Genomic DNA, 19,225 nt, shown 5'->3' with positions numbered 1-19,225 from the left:
AAACAATTTTAATATCACACATAGACAACCCAAAATAATACAAAACACAGTTTTGATTTGTCAATTCCATTCAGTAAGGCACAAAAAAAATCAAAACCTATCTGGCTCTATGTGAAAAATTAATTGCCCCTGAACCTAGTGGTGAGTTGGGCCACCTTTGGCAGCAATAACGGAAATCAAAGCTTTCAATCGATGGTAATGAGTCTTTCACAATTCTCTTCTTTGCCAAATTGTTTCAAATCTGCCATATTGGAGGGTTTTTTTTTTTCGTGACTTTCTGTTTAAGCATCTCAGGAGAATTCAAATTCAGGCTTCGACTTGGCCACTGCAGAACCTTAAATTTGTTTTTTTTGAGCCATTCAGAGGTGAACTTCCTGCTGTGTTTCGGATTGTTGTCCTGTGGCATGATCCAAAAGCACTTCAGTTTGAGGGCACAAACCAATGGCATGACGTTCTTCAAGATCTTCTGGTAAACTGAATTTTTCCATCAACCACAGCAAGTGGTCTTGGCCTTAAGGCAGCAAAGCAGCCCCAGACCGTCACACTGCCACCTACATGCTTTACTGTTGGTATCATGTGCTTTTTTTCAAATGCTCTGCCATTTTTACAAAAGATGTTACGGGCTGCACACCTTCCAAAGAATGACATTTTTGACTCATCAGTCCACAAAATGTTTCTCCAAAAGTCTTGAGGATAATCAAGATGCTTTTTAGCAAATGAAACGACACTTTGTGCTTTTAGCGACGGAACTGGTTTTCACCTGTGAACTCTCCAATGGATGGTATTCAACTTAGAACTTAACTTAAACAACTTAACATTAAAATAACATTCAAATTCCTTTGCTCCTATGTCAATGTATATATTAAAAAAACAAACTTAAATATCCCAAAAGATTTTGCTCTCCTTAATATATCTCCTGTCAAAAGTGGAAATATAAAAATGCTACACAAATTATTTTGTAAAAACGTCACAACATTCTGAGAACAGGGAGCCTGATGTGCTTACCTTTGGCGCAGACGGAGTAGAGCGAGAGAGGGAGGGAGTGCCTGCACTTTTTGCATAGCTCCACCCATCCCTCCCACTCACCCAATCAAATAACTAAGTTCTCTTCCGGTGTTTTGGCGTATTTACAATTTGTTCCGTGGATTCATCAAAAAGTATCTGAACACTGAACACAAATTATATAGTGAACTTTTATAAAAAGGATTCTTTAGCGTTGTACAGCCAAAACAAGTTTTTTTGTGTGACACCTTGACTGTAAATCATAGTGAAAACGTGCCCTAAATATTCTGAAAAGTACTGCTTTGTAATTCAGCTTTGGTTTTGCATTTGCGTGTATCTGAACAGGATTAATGGCTCATGTTTTGAACGAGATGGAGAAAATTTGCATGCAATTAAATTTGTCTCTGAGCCATAGGTACTCACAGAAAGAGCCATATATGGCTCGCGAGCCATAGGTTCCCAACCCCTGGTATATAGTATAGTGTACGTCATATATGAAGGAATAGGTAAAGTGACTAAAACGTCAGAATATGATGTTCAGGGATGAGACGGCGTTGTTCATATTGACGGGCCATTAATAACAATAATGTAAAATGGTCTTGCGGGCCGGATATGATTACACGGCGGGCCGGACGTGGCCCGCGGGCCGTGAGTGTTAGGGGCAATTACTTTTTCATATAGGTTTTTATTTTTTTGTGCCATGATAAATGGAATCAATATTTCATAACTGTGTTTCTTGTTGCCTTGGTTTGGCTCTGTGTTATATTATAATCTGGGGCATCTTACAGTGCGGAAAATACAGTAGCCATTGAGGGTAGGTGGACAAAATTACACCGTGTAGCAACTTACATTTCTTGCATCCGCATTTCTTGATGCGTTTAGGGTCACTGACGTCATCGTGGCAAGCCTTACAGTAAAACAGCGCTCTGCAGACAACAACAAAACCAAACCAGTCCAGGTGATAAAAAGAAGTGAATTGTGGCGGCGGTTACCTCTTGACTTCTTTGGCATCACTGGCAATAAAGAAGCCCAACGTCCCTTCCTGCATCTTCACATGGTTGCCAGGGTTAACGAGCGTGCTGAAATCGATCAAAATATCATTCAGAAATAGAAAATTGTAAGTAGTCTTGACCATGGGTGAATATGATACCTGCTTTCCCGCTGATCTGACTTGTACTCAATGGCGATCAACAGAAGTTTCAGCTTCACGTAGCACAGCCTAAAGAAAAATACAAGTGTTGATTTCATTCCAGAAGTTTTTTATTCTTAAAGGTGTATGTAACTCTAAACATTCTTCTTGCTGATGCCAGCTTCCGAATGAAATCATAATTGCAGGCCCTTTTGTTGCACGTGCAGGTATGTAAAATTCTTAGACACGCTCAAATAAATGTTTCCCTTTTCATCTTTTTGGGGGTTTACGTAGGCATTTGGATTGTATTTGAAACAGTCCTTTTTTTACTTTCAACATTTTCATCCTACAGATAAACAAAACCACGACAATGCGCATGATATCACTCTCCTCTCCCCATCTATTCTGCCTTCTTCACTTCAGCGTAATGCACTTTGTGGCTGGAACACCGGTGATAAAAGATAAATGCAGAAACACACAGTGGGGAAAAACAAATAGAGAGGCTCTTATTTCAGTTGGGCATGGTTAACACACACTTAATAAAGAAAATAAACTAAACTTCCCACCTTTAAGTCATTTGATTTTGCATCTGGTAGGGGTGGGGAATACTTGAAATTCTGGTCTTGATCCGATCCAATTTCTAAACAATGTCTTATCAAATACCAATACGATTCTTTTTGCTTGAAAATGTCAGGATTCAGCCTCCTCAACTGGATTGTAATTGCGATATTCACAACACAAAGATTTTAGGCACTAAACATGTGATATTTTCTACTAGATAATTACAATGCAAATATTAACAAAACATTAAAAAGACAACTATTTCTATCACAACTGTTTCAGAACATAATTCAAGAGACCAACCAAAAAATGAAATGTAAGGAAAATATCAATAGTTGATAATAACATGAAGAAAAATCCAAGAAACATACAAATACTTTATAACAATATCAAAAAGTCGACTCAAATACCTTCCATTGGACAATATTTTGAAAATAAAGTCAATTGTGAAGATTAAGTGTGATTTGGCTTTAATTCTCAGCATTTGGTTATCTGATCCAATGAAGAAGCAGTTTTGTCTCTGTTGCCAATATTGTGGAGAAAAACCGTTTAACTTTAAGAATGTAGTTATATAACAGTAACCAATAAAGGTCAATAAGCCCTGATTGTCCAAATACGTTGATGTGCTCGGATTGGAATTTTCTTGGAGTGAAACTGTTACACAACCAGTGTACATGGCCAGCTGCCAATAAACACGACCATTTCCTGGTCAGATCAATCAAGCCCACACTCGACTCAATCGTCTCACTTTCATCAGTATTTAGGATTCATTTTTCTTGTGACAACGGATTTACAGGATTTTTAACATGTTTTATTCTGTTTTATTTGGTAAATCAGGAGAATTTAGAATCTGAGCTTCTGGAAGAACCATTTATTCTTGCCGGTCTTGTACCTCTCCTCAAACTTAACCTTGGCCTCACGTCTGGCTTTGGACTTGAGGCCGGGGTCTCTAAAGACATCCTTGTTGACCACCCTTTTGTCCAGGGGGATATCCACGGAATATCTGGTGGCCATGAGGTGCTTGTAGTTGAAAACTTTGACAAAAGCCTTGATCTTGGACCTCTTGGCAAGCTTCTTCTGGTTCATGGAAGCGGTCACCCATGAGGTGGTTGTAGTTGAAAACCTTGAGAAAAGCCTTGATCTTGGACCTCTTGGCAAGCTTCTTCTTGTTCATGGAAGCGGTCACCTTGCGAGGGTAGCGGTCGATGCCGGCTACCAGGGCGTGGCTGTAGGGCCGATTGGCTGTGCCATTGTTGATGTTCTTCACGATGACTGCTTTGCGACCGGCGTAGCGTCCAGAGAGGACCATGAACACCTTACCAGGTTTCATAAACTTCCGCATTTTGGTTCTGTTCACATTATTGGTTGCACCTTGTTGCTCTCTGTAGGGTGAATTTTTTGTTCACTTGTTTGTGTAAATTAGTGGTCTTTCCCCAGTAGCAGATCACTTTAAAAGTCCAAACTGCACTTCCTGTTTACTTCTGTCATTTTACAATACAATACAATCAAGCATTTGCTTGGTGCCGATAATATTTAGAACAAGGTTGATCCACCCGCCCCTACCATTTTGTTAAAGTACTTACTCGCAGATAACCGGAAAGGACAACCCCACAAAGGCACTTGATAAGTACTCGGTATACATCTCATTGGCGACACCCTCTAGGTAGTACTTCTGCCATGTGTCCTCCTCGATCTAGGGTAAGAACAACATTACAAACTGTGTTTTTCGAAAAGCTGGCTGCAACCGGACCTCACCTTGATGAAGGACCTCATGGAGAAGAGGTTAGCTAGCATGGTGGACAGCCCTTGGGCAAGGCAGCTCTGAGCGATGAAGCCCAGCTTGAGCTCAGCTAAGCAGATAGCGTCGTCACCCTCCTTCCAGTTCCAGCTTGGGATGTTCAACAGGTGCGCCTGACAGTGGTCAAAAATCAAGGTTTTTGTAGGGTAACGTATACTGTACTTATTCGTGTATAGCATGCTTGTTTTTTAAAATAAAAAATAACTTTTGGGTGTGCTTTATACACAAGGTATTGCTGTAATCGTGCAATACAGACACCCCCCACAACTTCACCTTTTCCTTGTTGCTGGTTCAATGCTCCGCAGATTTTGAATTGAATTGTCTTTCTTGTCATTGATATCAACGAATTGTGCATCGTAATTAGAGCAGACAGCACACAACAAATGCCTTCACAGGAGCATGTTGAGGGGGGGGGCTTTGAGTGTTGGGTTTGTGTGACTCTCTTTGTGCAAGACTGTGATACACTGGTGTATGTTGTCAGTCAAACAGCGGGGCACGCCCAGTCGATGTGTCCAACAGCCCCCACTCCCTCTTGTACGCCCGTGGAATCTCCATTTAAGTCGGCGCCATGTTTGTCCGGGATTCTGCCTCCTCGCTGTGCCGTGTATCACTGGCGCTCGCTCATACCAGAAAACACAGTTCAATCTAGTGGTCAAACGTTACACATTGGGGCTTTAAGATCATAAAGCAAAAATAGTACTTATGAATTATGTAAAATGCTAAATTCTATGATAATAAGACATGGGTTTTTTTGCAATGCAAACATTTTCAAAATTATTAAAATGGGCAGTGAAAGATACAAACATATTACCTTGTTGTGGTATTGCAACATCTGAGTAATGATCCGTATCTTGGGGTGATAGTTCTTGATCGAAATGACCCTATCATGACATTTAAATACACGGTTACATAACCAGAATCATAAACATTTCTTTAGAAAGTAGTTTTGAAATCAAAAGAAGCATTCCATATTTCATTAGAACCAGTAACGTGCAGTCAGGAGAGGCAGGTGAGGATGTGACTTGCCTGTAATAATGGAATATAAAATTTAAAATATAGTAAATGTTTTTTTTTTTCCAGCGTTTAAGTTCTTGTTCTTTCAACTTCTTTTTTTAAATCGCTGAATTTTCACATTCTGAATATTCTTAAACAAAATGTATGTCATGATTACCGATTTGGATCACCAGTGCCCGCTCATTTGGCGCCAGCCTCTGCGGGCTATCTGATTGGTTCCCTGTCCCTTTTAAAGCCCAGTCCTGTCACTCTCCAGTTGTCAGTTCGTCTGCGAACCTCTGTTGTTACAAGGCAAGCCTTTTTGAACCTGACTCCCGCCTGTCCCGTTTTTGCACCCATTTTTCCACCTGTCCGTTCCTGATCTCCCCGTTTGTCTGTGGCTACGACCTGTTTCTGATCCCGACCCAGTCTGCTTTTCTGTGCCGACTTACAACCCGTTTTTGATCCCGACCCCGTCTGCTCTCCCGTCCCGGCTTACGACCCGTTTTTGATCCCGACCACCTTTTTGCTCTCCTGTCCCGGCTATCGACCTGTTTTTCCGTCCCTGACACCGCCATCTCTCGCTTCGGAAGAACCACTTCCGTAGTCGGATCATGATCCGATTGCGAGAGCGACTTGCTTCCCGCGTCCAGCGAGCACCGGATCGCGGGCGTCGCCCTTCCTCTTTCTATCAATAAAACTAGTGGTTAACGTTACGTTACGGTCCTGATTCCGTGCTGGTCGTGACAAAGTATGCAAAGTAATACTTTGATGAGCTTTTGCAGAAGGGCACGAAATTATCTTGCCTCGTGGCAGAGGGCGATAGTGAAACCAAAGATTCTGATTTGACAATATGTTTAGTAATAATATAGCAAGCTAACAAGTCCAGCCTTCTACTATTTTTTTCTTGTTGCATGGCCTTTTTTATCAAAACAAAGGATTACCGTATTTTCCGCACTATAAGGCGCACCGGGTTATAGGACGCACCCCGAAAAAATAGTTTTTGGTCCTATATTTGACACACATAAGACGCACCGGATTATAAGGCGCTACGATGGGAACGTCGACAAAACAGTCAGATAGTTCAGTCAAACCCTTTACCCCCTTAACATTCCCAAAGCTTGCAAAGACGCAAATACGTGTCGAGAACACGTGCGGATGCGGTGTCCGTACGATGTCACTCAAATGCATCGTTCCATCATTCGGAAGGTTAAAGTCTTGGGATTCAAGAAATGCCAACCATTCCTTAGTTTCTATTTTCGCTCGCAACATTACTGTGCATATGACAATAAACACTTGGAATTTAGTTGAATTTAAAAATAGACACTCCATTCCATCCATTATCTGCATCGCTTATCACAGAAACATCGAGTTCAGTCTGAAACAAGATACAGGGAAAATACAGTATATAGCCGAAGTAGCTCACCAAAGTCGTTGTGTTCAATAATAATGTGCAGCCATGGTCCTTTTACATCCGTGTGTTTAGTAAATCCAGGAGAATAAAATATTTACAAATACAGAAGAGTAAAAAAATGCTTTCTGTATGCCGTCAACCACGTGCTATACGCATTCATCTTTTTCGGCCAATTGCAGGCTTTGTTTTGCCGCTTCAGCCAATGCCAGCCTGTAAATGATAAAAAGATCCGCCCCTTGACCTCGGAATAACTTTAGCCAATAGTGATCGATTCAAATGATGATTGACACATTGGTTAGCCAATTAAACGCCGGGAAATAAATCCCAGCATACACCGCGGACTAGTTGGCGTTCGGGGGAAAATCTAGTCGGCGGCTGCAAATTAGTTGGAAGACTTTGCGATTTAAAATTGATCCATAAATAAGGCGCACTGTATTATAAGGCGCATGGTCAGCTTTTGAAAAAAATTGAGACTTTTAGGTGCGCCTTATAGTGCGGAAAATACGGTACCTATAAATGCTTTTATTCAAAAGGAGCAGAGCATAATTTTTAAGTTATAACAAGGCATGCCAACAACTTTTTTTTTTTATGTGATGAGTGTATTCGCTTTTTAATATAGGACACCCACAAAGGAGATGACATAGGCATCCAGACTATTATAGCACGCTGTTGTTCATTGTTTACATAATTGTCTGCTATATTCTTTCATTCCACACACTTTGAGGCAGACCTTTTTTTTAACCACGACGATTTAATAAAAAGGGTTGGGGAGGACCTTTTGGGTTGGGTCCGCTTCTGTTGCTAGTTCAAAATCCGTTGATGTAATTTCTCCTTATTTTGAGTGTCTATTAAACTTTAAAATAATCACTATGCTACATTTTATAGATTGATTTATTTCTCTGCTAATCAAATGATACATAAGATGTACAGTAGGTTGACTGATGCTTTTATTCGATAAAAAACAGCAAATACAGTTCATAAATAAGACAAGAAAACGCTTTTTCTATGCGACAGGTTTATGCCTTTTTAATATTGGACACCTGCAAAGGAGATCACATAGGTTGCCAGTTTAATTAAACTATAATGCCTTCTATTGTTTGTTATTTTGACTTATACACCGTTTACATCATTGGCAAGGGCTAAGGGGAGGACATTTTAGAACAGGTTAGAATTTAATATCTAGGGTAGGGTTCTCTCCTGTTCTCTTTGCAAGTTTAAAATCCATTGACATCTTCTCTATTTTTGATTGTATACTGAACTGTGAACTTATCACTATGCTTTCTTGCTCTCCCAGTCAAATAATAAGATACAGGTTCCTTTGTTTGTAAATCTAGGTGTGCCTCACCAGACACAAACCTCACTGAAGGTCACCGATTCGAAACTAAACAGTTCTTTGTATGACTTGATGAAAACATCAGTTCACCTCATTATGTTAGAGGCGTCCTCAGCGTCGGGATCGGCGCAGTATTTGTTAGCCAAAATCAAACAGGCATCAGCCGATTCAATCTGAGGAAGGGAAATAAATACGCCCTGCAAAATCCAGTCAGGAGAAATCGTGCAACTGTCCTTGGCAGGGGTTTACTTTGACTCTGGCGAGATCGTGAGGGTTGAGGACTGAACCTTGATAGAACTCCACTTGGGTGAAGTGGCGCTTGAACAAGGCTTCCAGCTCAAGATTAGGGGAAATACTGACACAAACGCAAAAACTTTAGATACTTTTCTCAATATGACCAGAATTCGGTTTTGCCACTTACTTATGGAGAAAAACAATTTCTACATTGACATCATCCCTGTCCTTGTGCAGGAAGTCTTTGAGGAAGTTAGAGACACTCTCCAAGGTGATGTGGCCACACACCACAATGTGCCTGAAGGGAAGGGGTGAAGCAGAGAGTTTAGTGACTCTTCTGACGGGACCAGTGGAGACAAAACATTTGCAACGGATACGAGAAGCAATTGCGATGAGGTGATCTGTTCGGGAGGACGAACGAGCATGGGATGATCTGAAGAGAGCGAGCGTTGCTGGATTAAGAGGGATCAGACTTGATCTAGGAGATTATTTTCACAAATTAATTTTTATTTGTGCTTCGTCCAAGAGATACAATTTAAACTTAATACGGGCTTATATGCCGTTTTAAATTCAAGGAAATTTAATGCAGATAAAAGTATTGTCTTTGTCAAAATATCTTTTTTAAATTGACCGTAATTTCCGCACTATAGGCGCATCGGATTATAAAGAGCACCCCTGAAAAAAGCCTTTTGTTGTAATTATTATAGATGAGGAGCATTAGTCTATAAGGCACAGAAATTGAGACAACAGTTTCCATGTGTAAAGATGCATATTATGCAATGCATAAATATGTGCCGCTGACAAAAACTGTGAAACATTGTATGCAATGGGAATTGAATCCAAAAATTGGCAGTGAACGCGCAGATTTTTGGAGAGATCATCGTTGGGCGTCGACCCAAAAAATACGCAGAGAGGAGATATGGCGAAAAGGGAACGCGCTTTATTGCATTCGGGACACGTTCAAAGTTCCAGATGTTCAACATTGGCTTTTATAGTGTTCTCAAATGAAATTACGATCTCGTGAAGGTCGTTCGCCCCGGCTCCCTCAGCATATCAGCTTGTGACCTCTTGCAACAACGTCATCCCACGACCTTCACCAGATGCCTACATACTTATATACTTATCATTAGTTATTATCCACATTCCACAACAGGACATAAACACTACCTACGATACTACCAGTTGTGCACTTAACAGACAAAATTGCATTAGAGCTTATCCCATTAACACTATTTTAACGATACCATAACACTGATTAAACAGTCACTCTAGTTCTTCACCGGTGCGTCAAGAGCCTCTTTGTTTAAAATGTATGCGTACACAGAAGAATTACTTTTTCCATTTTCTAACATTTGCTGGTGAAGAAGTGGAGAGACAATGCAGATCAGTGTTGTGGCACAATGTGTATAAAAAGTGTGATAATGAGAGCTAAGGTATGCCTTTTCGGTGCCATTTGTATCACTGGTGGTCTACTGGTAAAGTATCTGCACTTTCACCACCACAACACAGGTTGGATTCCTGTTGCATACAATGATTTAAAATATCAGTCACAAAGATTATTGATTGAATCAATCATTGCGAAATAATTGCTAAATTATGGTATTACCGTAAAACCTTGTACGGTAATGCATACCTATAATTACTGTATGCATTTCCACTCTTATTCGCCGTATCCTGGCGCACTGGATTGTAAAGCGCACTTGCAAATGTCTGGCCAAATAGTAGCTTTGGTGCACCTTATAGACAGGAAAGCACAGTCATTTTCTATTATACTGCTACAGCAAAACAATTTTACGATATTAGCATTTTTAGCAATCGCATACCAACACTACTTACTAACTAAGGAGGGGTACACACAATAATTCTGTGGCTGGCTGCCACTTATTAGACTGATGATGTCACAGTGTTCTGCCTGATAGGAAAAATGTTCCCGATTATTAGTCACCTGCTTCCCCACTAAAATATTCAATCAGCCAAAAATACTTGTTATAAACATTCCAATGTGCACTGATTTTTTTTACAAACTAGTAGTCATACTTCGGTGTTCTTTCCATCACTTTTTTGTGCGCAAGGGATGGGAGGGCTTAATATCGGTCACATGGCTCAGCATTTGTACAGGCTGTTGTGGTAGTACAGGCTTCTGAATTATACTCAGGACGGTGAGTTATGTTTTGTTTTTGTAGCACTCCTGTGTTGATGCCAATTTAATTAATATTGACTGATGTGCTAGTTTAGGGGTCGGGAAGCCAGATTTAAAATGAGATTGTGTACGTGTTGTTCCAATTTTTAAATGTACAAAGCTGATTTCAGTGCATAAGCAGCCAAAGCTATGCTGAGATTGCAGATGGTTAAGTCCGGTTATATATAGGGCATAATCTTAACTACAATTGACAGTCAGGGTGTAACACCAACAGACCCTGTTTTGGAATCCTTTAAATGGAAGCTCATCAGGGTCCGGGAGTGAGCATACATTGTATGATGAAAACCCACAGAACAAACTGTAAACACTTAAAAATGCCAGCCAAACACCCAGAGCAATTTGATTGGGTGAGCGTTAGGAATGGGCGGATCGGTGCACCCATCCTCTTCTTTCTTGCCACGCTCGTTTTGGGCCATTCTCTTTTGCAGTATTTTGTGAAGTTTATACAAAATAATTTTGCCTATGACTTGTTTTGAAACACATAGATACTTAAAAAAAATGCTGGTCAAAATGAGCCGCAACGATTTTAAATAACAGCGGGAGACAAAAATTAAGTAGCATATTATTACAGGACACAGGCTCTGGCTTTATTATCAATTCATGAAGAATTAACTTTTGTCTGCAGAGTGGGTTTGGCAGTTTTGTCAAATTTTATCCTCAAAATTTATGGTGTGGCTAAAAATCAAATGCTAAAAAATGTTTCTTTTAAGGGTCTTTGGGTCAAATGGGTTCCTGACTAATGGGCTAGTGAATTTAGATTGACAGCAAGGGACAAAGTTCGGAGACAAATGTCAATCGCGGCACAATTTGTTAATTCTGTGTGCTAGACATTTCCCAGTTAATTTTCTTTCAAATGTAATAAGTAAATGTGAATGAGCTCATTTTTATGGCTGTTAAGCTTGTGCAAAAACGAAGTGAATTTTCTTTTTCGGATTTGCCGATGAGGTGTTCAATCAGGTGCGGTCTATAGTTTGGAATTTACGGTATATCCAAAAACTTAAGGTAAAGTAGCTTAGTATTAGCTAAGGAGGTAGAGCGCTCGTCTAGGGATCAAGAGGTCGCAGGTTCGATTCCCGGCTCCTCCGTGTTGTGTCGAAGTGTCCTTGGGCAAGACACTGAATCCCTAATGCCCCCAATAAGCAGGTCGGCGCCTTGCATGGCTGACCACCTATTGGTGCGAGTGTGTGTGAATGGGTAAGTGTAAAGCGCTTTGGGAGGTCTTCATTGAATTAAAGCGTTATATAAATGCAGACCATTTACCATTTACTTAATTACTATTTTGAGCTGATTGGTCAACTTGATTGGCAACCTGTGCACGCTATCACAGCAATGCTCGCAAATCGAGCCGCGTGTAAGAAAAAGTAAAAACATCTATGCCAGCGAGATGCAGTAAGCTTCTCCCCTCAAAAAGAATTTGTTGCAGCCTCTATACATTTACCCAATGGTGTTTCTTTGATTGCTTTCCCAAGATGGCTCTTGGTTTTTGATGTCAAAACAAGCAGGTTGTGCATTTACAAATGCTGCAAAAATTCAGCTTGCAGGCAAAAATAGTTAAAAAATGGAGTCCATCATTTATTAATATCAGTGTGGCTAAATTGTGGAAAAAAAAACAGCAGAAGCAAAGCAAGGGGAAAAAGCCACATTAAAATAATATCAAAAAGTTTGATGTTAATGATCAATGCCAGAAGAGAAATTGCAAAATACATACCATTTGATTGACATTTTCCATATCTTTTTAACCAAAATGATTGTGTTTCTCCCCAAGATAAAACATACAAATAACTTTGCAAACAAACATGCTAATGGTGCTAAATTTGTAAAGCCCTATTTTTCCGTTGAGGCATTTTTTAACACTTTGGAAAAGGTGTTTGATTCGCTTCTTGCCGAGAGTCGGGTGAAAAAAAGACTGTGCTTTGACAAGCTTAATATCTGGTAGGTGAAAGGGACAGTATCATTTAGGGCCTTTGAGTGATTAAAAAAAATTGATTCATCAAATATATTTCTATATTGATTTAAATGATAAGAACAAATACATAAACCATCATGTTAATCTGCTGCTACAGGTAACCAAAAATGGGAAGAATGAAGGAACATTAAAATTGTATGTTTTGGTCACTTTGAGTCTACGCAGTTGTTATTTGTACTTTTTAGCATTTTAGTTGCATTGTACAACATAGCGACATATAGCTACTGCCGCACTGTCCCTCTAAACAAAAACAAAAAAATAATAAATGGCAACAACTATCGCTACTATTGAGTTACAGTTGAGTATTGCTGCTTAAAATTTGAATACTAAGTGTGTGGTTAGAGATTCAGATTCAGATATACTTTATTGTCATTCTTGTACACGTGTATACAGAACGAAATGTCGATACATCTGACCCGCAGTTTCCTTGTATGTACAGATATAAATAAAATGTTGTATTGAGTTGGAGTATTGAAGTACTAATAATATACTAAATAACTATAACTATGTATGGTATTATACAGTAGTGCAAAGAGTGCAAGAGGAGCAGCTAACCAAATGTGCAAAATGGGCAGTCAGGTAAACAAGTCACTATACACTAACAATAACACTGGAGTACGATAGTGCATAGGAGAACAGATGTGCAAAGGAGTGGCTAGGTATAAGAGAGCTGCCAGTAGTGCAAAAAAACAAAACAAAACAAACAAATGTACAGATTAGCAGCTGTGTAGGCTTACTTCTCCCCTCAAACAGAATTTGTTGCAGCCTCTATACATTTACTCAATGGTGTTTCTTTGATTGCTTTCCCAAGATGGCTCTTGGTTTTTGATGTCAAAACAAGCAGTTTGTGTATTTACAAATGCTGCAAAAATTCAGCTTGCAGGCAAAGATAGCGCTCAAACTGGCTTATTTTACTACTAAGAAAAAAAAAATAACATTAAAGCATGCCATTATAGCACAGTATTTAACTATCACTATGAACAATTGTTGTGAAAAGTAAGAACATTTGCCTGGACTTCATATTGAAAACAATATTTTAAAAAACAATCATTCTAGCTCATTGTAAGTGTTATGATTAGCTTATCCCAGGCTTCCCTAGCTTTCTACTACCAAAAAAACGTGATTGACAGTGTTTAGTATAGAATGCGTAATCATTTTTCTGCTTATTATGCAGGTGTAAAAGAAATTAAGAGTAATTACAGAACTTGTGATTGTGCTAGCTACAGCTCTCAGGCTAACATATACTATATTTTCCAGAGTATAAGTTGGAGTTTTTTCATAGTTTGGCCGGGGGTAGACTTGTACCACGGTGAGAGTTTTGTGGGACATGATTAACACATTATCATATCATTGAGTTTTACATTTTAATTACTGGCATTCTGCCGAGACATCTTACCGTATCCTAATAAGACAGTGAACTCTTTTTTTATTTTACCAAGTAAAACTAGTCAAACTGAAACTCACAATTATTGCAAACAGAACTTTTACTTACCGCATTAGGAGGATTAGCATAGATACAGTGCACGAATACCAGATTCGACCATGCTAAAAAGCTACGTCAGAAAACAGAATTTTGAAACAGTGAAAAAGTCAAAAAGGACTACATCAAAACTAAAATTGTAAGTACTTTGTGTTCAAAAACGCAATCTGCCTCTAGTGAGCATGCGCACTATAGGCATTGGTAGGACATCTCAGGAAGGTAGGAAACCAGTACTGTACTGTATATCACTTCACATTATTTTCACACGAAATTGCTAGAGGGCACTAGGTCTCTGATTTTTTGGTTTGAACAATTTTATCGACACTATTAACAGCAAATAAACAATGTGAGGTTTGAACAATTTTTCTCGACAATTTTAGCAGCATTTAAGCATATTCACAATTTCGTTATATCTGACAATATGACATTTTAACAATTTTTTCAACATTTTTAACAGCAATTAATGGTTTGAACAAATTTATTGACACTAATAACAGAAAGCAATCTTGTCAATCTCAACAGCAATCAAGCACATTCACAATAATTTCAACCTTGCCCCCGATGCAAATGCGGAGGGAGGAAGTTAGGTAAGCATGTCTTTATGTTCAAGTATCTGAATAAGTCTAATATGTTACGTTATTACTGACGAGTGTGTTGACGAGTATGTTTAAGATCTGCACGTATGTGTAAAATTAATAAATGTGTTCTCCATTTTATTTTAAATTGTCTTTCAAGATGGCATGTACGTTTTTGGTGTTGCATTCTATCAAATGAATATCCCCCCTAAAATGCAGCTTATACTCTGATGGCGACTTATAAATGTTTTATCCTTTATTAATTATGCATTTTTTACCGGATGCTACTTGGACTCCGGGACATATAGTAATTTCTGCTCATTATATAGTGCTAGCTGGCATGGCTACAGCTAGCAGGCTAACATATAAACAAGAAAGCACAGTGTATTTTCCTCTCACGACCTCGACAAAGAAATACAAAGGAAACACATTTTGTCAAAATGTCAACAAGGTGTGTGGCAAGTCCTGAGGGTGTAGGTCAGACTGAAGATAAAGGCCAAGAATGTTCCAGCAGCAAAGCACCAATAAAGAAAAATAAGCCAGCACAGTCAACGTCCATTTATATTGTTTTTTTTCCCCAGCACTGGGAAAAAAAACAAGCAAGCTAAATCAAGTCCAATTCAATCCAAATAACTTTATATATATAGTATGAAACAAATCTCATGAGTTTATACATTTTAGATACTTTGATTCCCGGGACGATTAAATGAAATCGACACAATGTAGAAGTCACAGCAAACACTTGACAAATGCACTAAGATACGGATGAACAAAGCGGGTTCTATGAACTGGTAATAACGCACTAATTATACTTGCAAATATTTTGCAGACCTATCACTTATAAATAGAAAAGGCTTACTGGACTGTCTCAGAAAATTAGAATATTGTGATAAACTTCTTTATTTTCTGTAATGCAATTAAAAAAACAAAAATGTCATACATTCTGGATTCATTACACATCAACTGAACTATTTCAAGCCTTTTATTATTTGAATATTGCTGAATTTGGTTTACAACTTAAGAAAACTCAAAAATCCTATCTCAAAATATTAGAATATCATGAAAAAGTATACAAGTAGGCTATTCAACTAATCACCTGAATCATCTAATTAACTCGAAACACCTTGCGAGGGTTTCCTGAGCCTTAAAAACACTCAGTTCAGTAAACTAAATCACTGCTGATCTGACTGCTGTCCAGAGGACCATCATTGATACCCAACATCAGGAGGGTAAGACACAAAAATAAATTTCTCAAAGAGCAGGCTGTTCACAGAGTGCAGTTTCAAAGCATATCCACAAAAAGTCTGTTGGAAGGGAAAAATGTGGCCGGAAACGCTGCACAACCAAGAGAGATGACCGCAGCCTTAACAAAATTGTGAAGAAGAGCCGCTTCCAGAATTTGAGGGAGCTTCAAAGACAGTGGGCTGAAGCTGGAGTCCAGGTATCAAAAGCCGCAGTTCACAGACGTGTTCGGGAAATGGGCTACAATAGCCGTATTCCCATGGTCAAGCCACTTCTGAACTCAAGACAACGGAAGAAGCGTCTGACTTGGGCTATGGAGAAGAAGCACTGGACAGTTGCAGAGTGGTCCAAAGTCCTCTTTTCAGACGAAAGCAAGTTTTGCATTTCATTTGGAAGTCAAGGCGCCAGAGTCTGGAGAAAGGCTGGAGAAGAGCAAAATCCAAGTTGCTTGAAATCCAGTGTGAAGTTCCCACAGTCAGCAAATGGTTTGGGGAGCCATGTCAGCTGCTGGTGTTGGTCCACTGTGTTTCATCAAGTCCAGAGTAAATGCAACTGTGTACCAAGAGATTTTAGAGCACTACATGCTTCCATCTGCTGAAAAGCTCTATGGAGATGAGGATTTCATTTTCCAGCATGATCTGGCACCTGCCCACAGTGCCAAAACCACCAGTAACTGGTGCACTGACCATGGCATCACTGTCCTTGATTGGCCTGCTAATTCCCCTGACCTGAACCCCATTGAGAATTTGTGGGGTATAGTTAAGAAGAAGATGAAAGACACCAGACCTACAAATGCAAATGAGCTGAAGGCCGCTATCGAAGCATCCTGGGCATCAATAACACCTCAGCAATGCCACAGGCTGATTGCCTCCATGCCACGCCGGATTGATGCAGTAATCCGTGCAAAAGGATTCCCAACCAAGTACTGAGTGCATCAATGGACATTTTCAAATGTTTGATTTAGTTTTGCTGTTATAAAATTATTTTTTTACTTGGTCTGAGGAAGTATTCTAATATTTTGAGATAGGATTTTTGAGTTTTTTTCAGCTGTAAGCCAAAATCAGCAATATTCAAATAATAAAAGGCTTGAAATAGTTCAGTTGATGTGTAATGAATCCAGAATGTATGACATTTTTGTTTTTTTAATTGCATTACAGAAAATAAAGAAGTTTATCACAATATTCAAATTTTCTGAGACAGTCCAGTATATACTTTAGAAGAAATGCTTGATAAAAGAAGAAAACATGCTAATGCAAAAGATACTATGATAATAAAGGCAATTTTGATTTTGATTCTGAAAGTGTTGGAATATTGAAACGTGTCACTGCCTATATTTAGTCATGTATGTATAATATCTTAATTTACACCTTTTTTTTCAGTCACAATTGGAATGCTTCTCCATTGTTTACACTTTGCATGTTTCTCATCAGGGCAGCACGGCAGCGCAGTGGTTATAGCGTGTGCGGCACATTTCTGAGGTCGTGAGATAGAACCTTCCTGTTTGGAGTTTGCATGTTCTCCCCGTGCTTGCGTGGGTCCTCCAGGCACTCCGATTTCTCCCACATTCCAAAAACATGCATGTCAGGTTAGTTGGCCAGTCTAAATTGTCCCTAGGTGTGGATGAGCAAGTGAGTTATCTGTCTCTGTGTGCCCTGCGACTGACTGGCTGGCAACCAGTTCAGGGTGTCCCCTGGCCACTGCCTGAAGGTAGCTGGGATGGGCTCCAGCACCCCCGTGACCCTACTGAGGATAAGCGGTTCGGATGATGGATGAATGGATGTTTCTCTACGTGAGTATATTGGTGAAAAATAACGTCCAATCGTACACCAGTAACTGTGAATGCAACAGCATAGCATAGTAGGTTGCATGACTGCGCCATATAAGAACAACCCTTTTTAAAACACATTGAGTAAGGCAAAACCAGGTAAAGTGGCACCTTTACATATGAGATACTTTTTTGTGAGCAATTTGAGATGTATTTCGATCAAATATTGTGCCTGACATACAAAAGAAAATCAGAGAATTTCCAGACATTACAACTTGACCACTTACCCCAGCTGGTCCCAGGTAGCACGAGTGTCGTATGTGATACAGACCTGATTCGACGCTCTTGAGTGTTTTTTTGTTTTTTTTTATCGTGCTCCCTCTCTCCTCCAACACCACACATACACCTCTGTTAGCAACTGCGGACTTCCTCCAAAGTAAGTGCTCATAAGTAACTCACGTTTTATTGTGTTAATATAAGTATCTTGCGACTGTGTTCAATTACTATTTTAATGTGTTTTACAGCGATTTGTAAGGGTGTTTGAAATTACACCCGATTTTGGAAGAAAGCCAATTTGCGATTTTTCATACTCGTATTGCAATTTCAAAGCAAATTTTTTCCATTTTAAAAGAAAAGTGCAATTCTCAGCTTGTTTTCTTTTTTTTGTGAGAACATAATCACAGTGAAATAAAAAATAATCCTTTTAAAGCATTGTAAAATATGACAAACGTTTCAACAGAATAAAACCAAAGCATTACAAGAAAAATATAAATAGTGGGAATGCTGAGATATCCTAGAACACTAACTGCTTTTGACAGTTTGATTAAAAAAATGTACACCAATCCAACAATTTACAGCAAAAAAAAAGCAGCAGCAACAAAGCAAGAAGCAAACAAGCAAATGGGGAAGTCAAAAGTTAAAGCTTTAGGAGTTAAAAGAACTACATATTTCACTAGTTAAAACAACTCTAAATCCACACATCAAGAGTTGAACCAGCTTTAAAGCTTTATTCAAGAGTTAAAACAACGCTAAAGCCCACAGATTAAAACAGGGCTTAAGCTTTAATTCAACGATTGAACCAGCTTTAAAGCTTTAACAGATTGAAACAATTGGAATGCTACATCTCAAGAGTTAAAACAAAAAAAACAGCTTTTACAATTTTAACTCAAAAGTTGAAACAACTCTTAAGCTAGAAGTCAAGGATTAAACAGGTTTTAAAATTTAATTTGAGAGCTAAACCAGTGTTAAAGCTTTACATCAATACCTTAAGATTTGAACCAGCTGTAAAGCTTTAGCTCAAGACTGAAAGCAACTCTAAAGCTATAAGAGGTTGAACAGCCTTAGAGCTTTAATTCAGGAGTTGAAACCACTCTAAAGCTATATCTCAAGAGTTAGAAGAACTTTAAAGTTTTGACTCCAGATTTAAAATAAAAAAACAGCTGTACAATTTTAACTCGAGAGTTTAAACGACTTTAAAGGTATAAGAGTTAAAACAATTGTATAGCTTCAGCTCAAGAGTTACAACAGATGTAC

General features: G+C 39.0%; 2 protein-coding genes across 12 annotated transcripts in view; both read right to left on the bottom strand.

The window, feature by feature from the left end:
- The window catches only part of LOC148346882 (calcium-activated potassium channel subunit alpha-1a-like), a 160,294-nt gene that overhangs the window by 54,168 nt on the left and 86,901 nt on the right, over window positions 1-19,225 (bottom strand). For 7 of the 11 annotated variants that reach the window (XR_015848094.1, XM_088324041.1, XM_088324042.1 and 4 more), the window contains 10 exons: window positions 10,098-10,200; window positions 8,652-8,762; window positions 8,480-8,585; window positions 8,321-8,403; window positions 5,302-5,371; window positions 4,448-4,603; window positions 4,276-4,385; window positions 2,153-2,221; window positions 1,995-2,081; window positions 1,852-1,928 (listed from right to left, as the gene is read on the bottom strand). Coding sequence is in view for 10 of the 11 variants with exons in the window: in XM_088324041.1 (XP_088180167.1) it covers window positions 1,852-1,928; window positions 1,995-2,081; window positions 2,153-2,221; window positions 4,276-4,385; window positions 4,448-4,603; window positions 5,302-5,371; window positions 8,321-8,403; window positions 8,480-8,585; window positions 8,652-8,762; window positions 10,098-10,200 (972 nt within the window). In the remaining variant the exon portion in view is untranslated. The remainder of the gene's footprint in view (window positions 1-1,851; window positions 1,929-1,994; window positions 2,082-2,152; window positions 2,222-4,275; window positions 4,386-4,447; window positions 4,604-5,301; window positions 5,372-8,320; window positions 8,404-8,479; window positions 8,586-8,651; window positions 8,763-10,097; window positions 10,201-19,225) is intronic. The other 4 variants (XM_088324043.1, XM_088324044.1, XM_088324045.1 and 1 more) reach the window with 1 other exon arrangement.
- Window positions 3,517-4,034, bottom strand: LOC148346886 (large ribosomal subunit protein eL27-like). The gene is made up of 2 exons (XM_088323464.1): window positions 3,841-4,034; window positions 3,517-3,752 (listed from the first exon to the last, which is right to left on the bottom strand). Exons 1-2 carry the CDS (start codon window positions 4,032-4,034, stop codon window positions 3,536-3,538), a joined length of 411 nt encoding a protein of 136 aa, XP_088179590.1. The 3' UTR covers window positions 3,517-3,535.

The sequence above is a fragment of the Urocampus carinirostris genome, chromosome 19 (genome assembly GCF_059441175.1).
Source record: "Urocampus carinirostris isolate Australia breed hairy pipefish chromosome 19, RoL_Ucar_1.0, whole genome shotgun sequence".
Lineage (NCBI taxonomy): Eukaryota > Metazoa > Chordata > Actinopteri > Syngnathiformes > Syngnathidae > Urocampus > Urocampus carinirostris.
The sequence above is the reverse complement of the archived record's forward strand: the minus strand, read 5'-3'. Positions and strand labels throughout refer to the sequence as shown.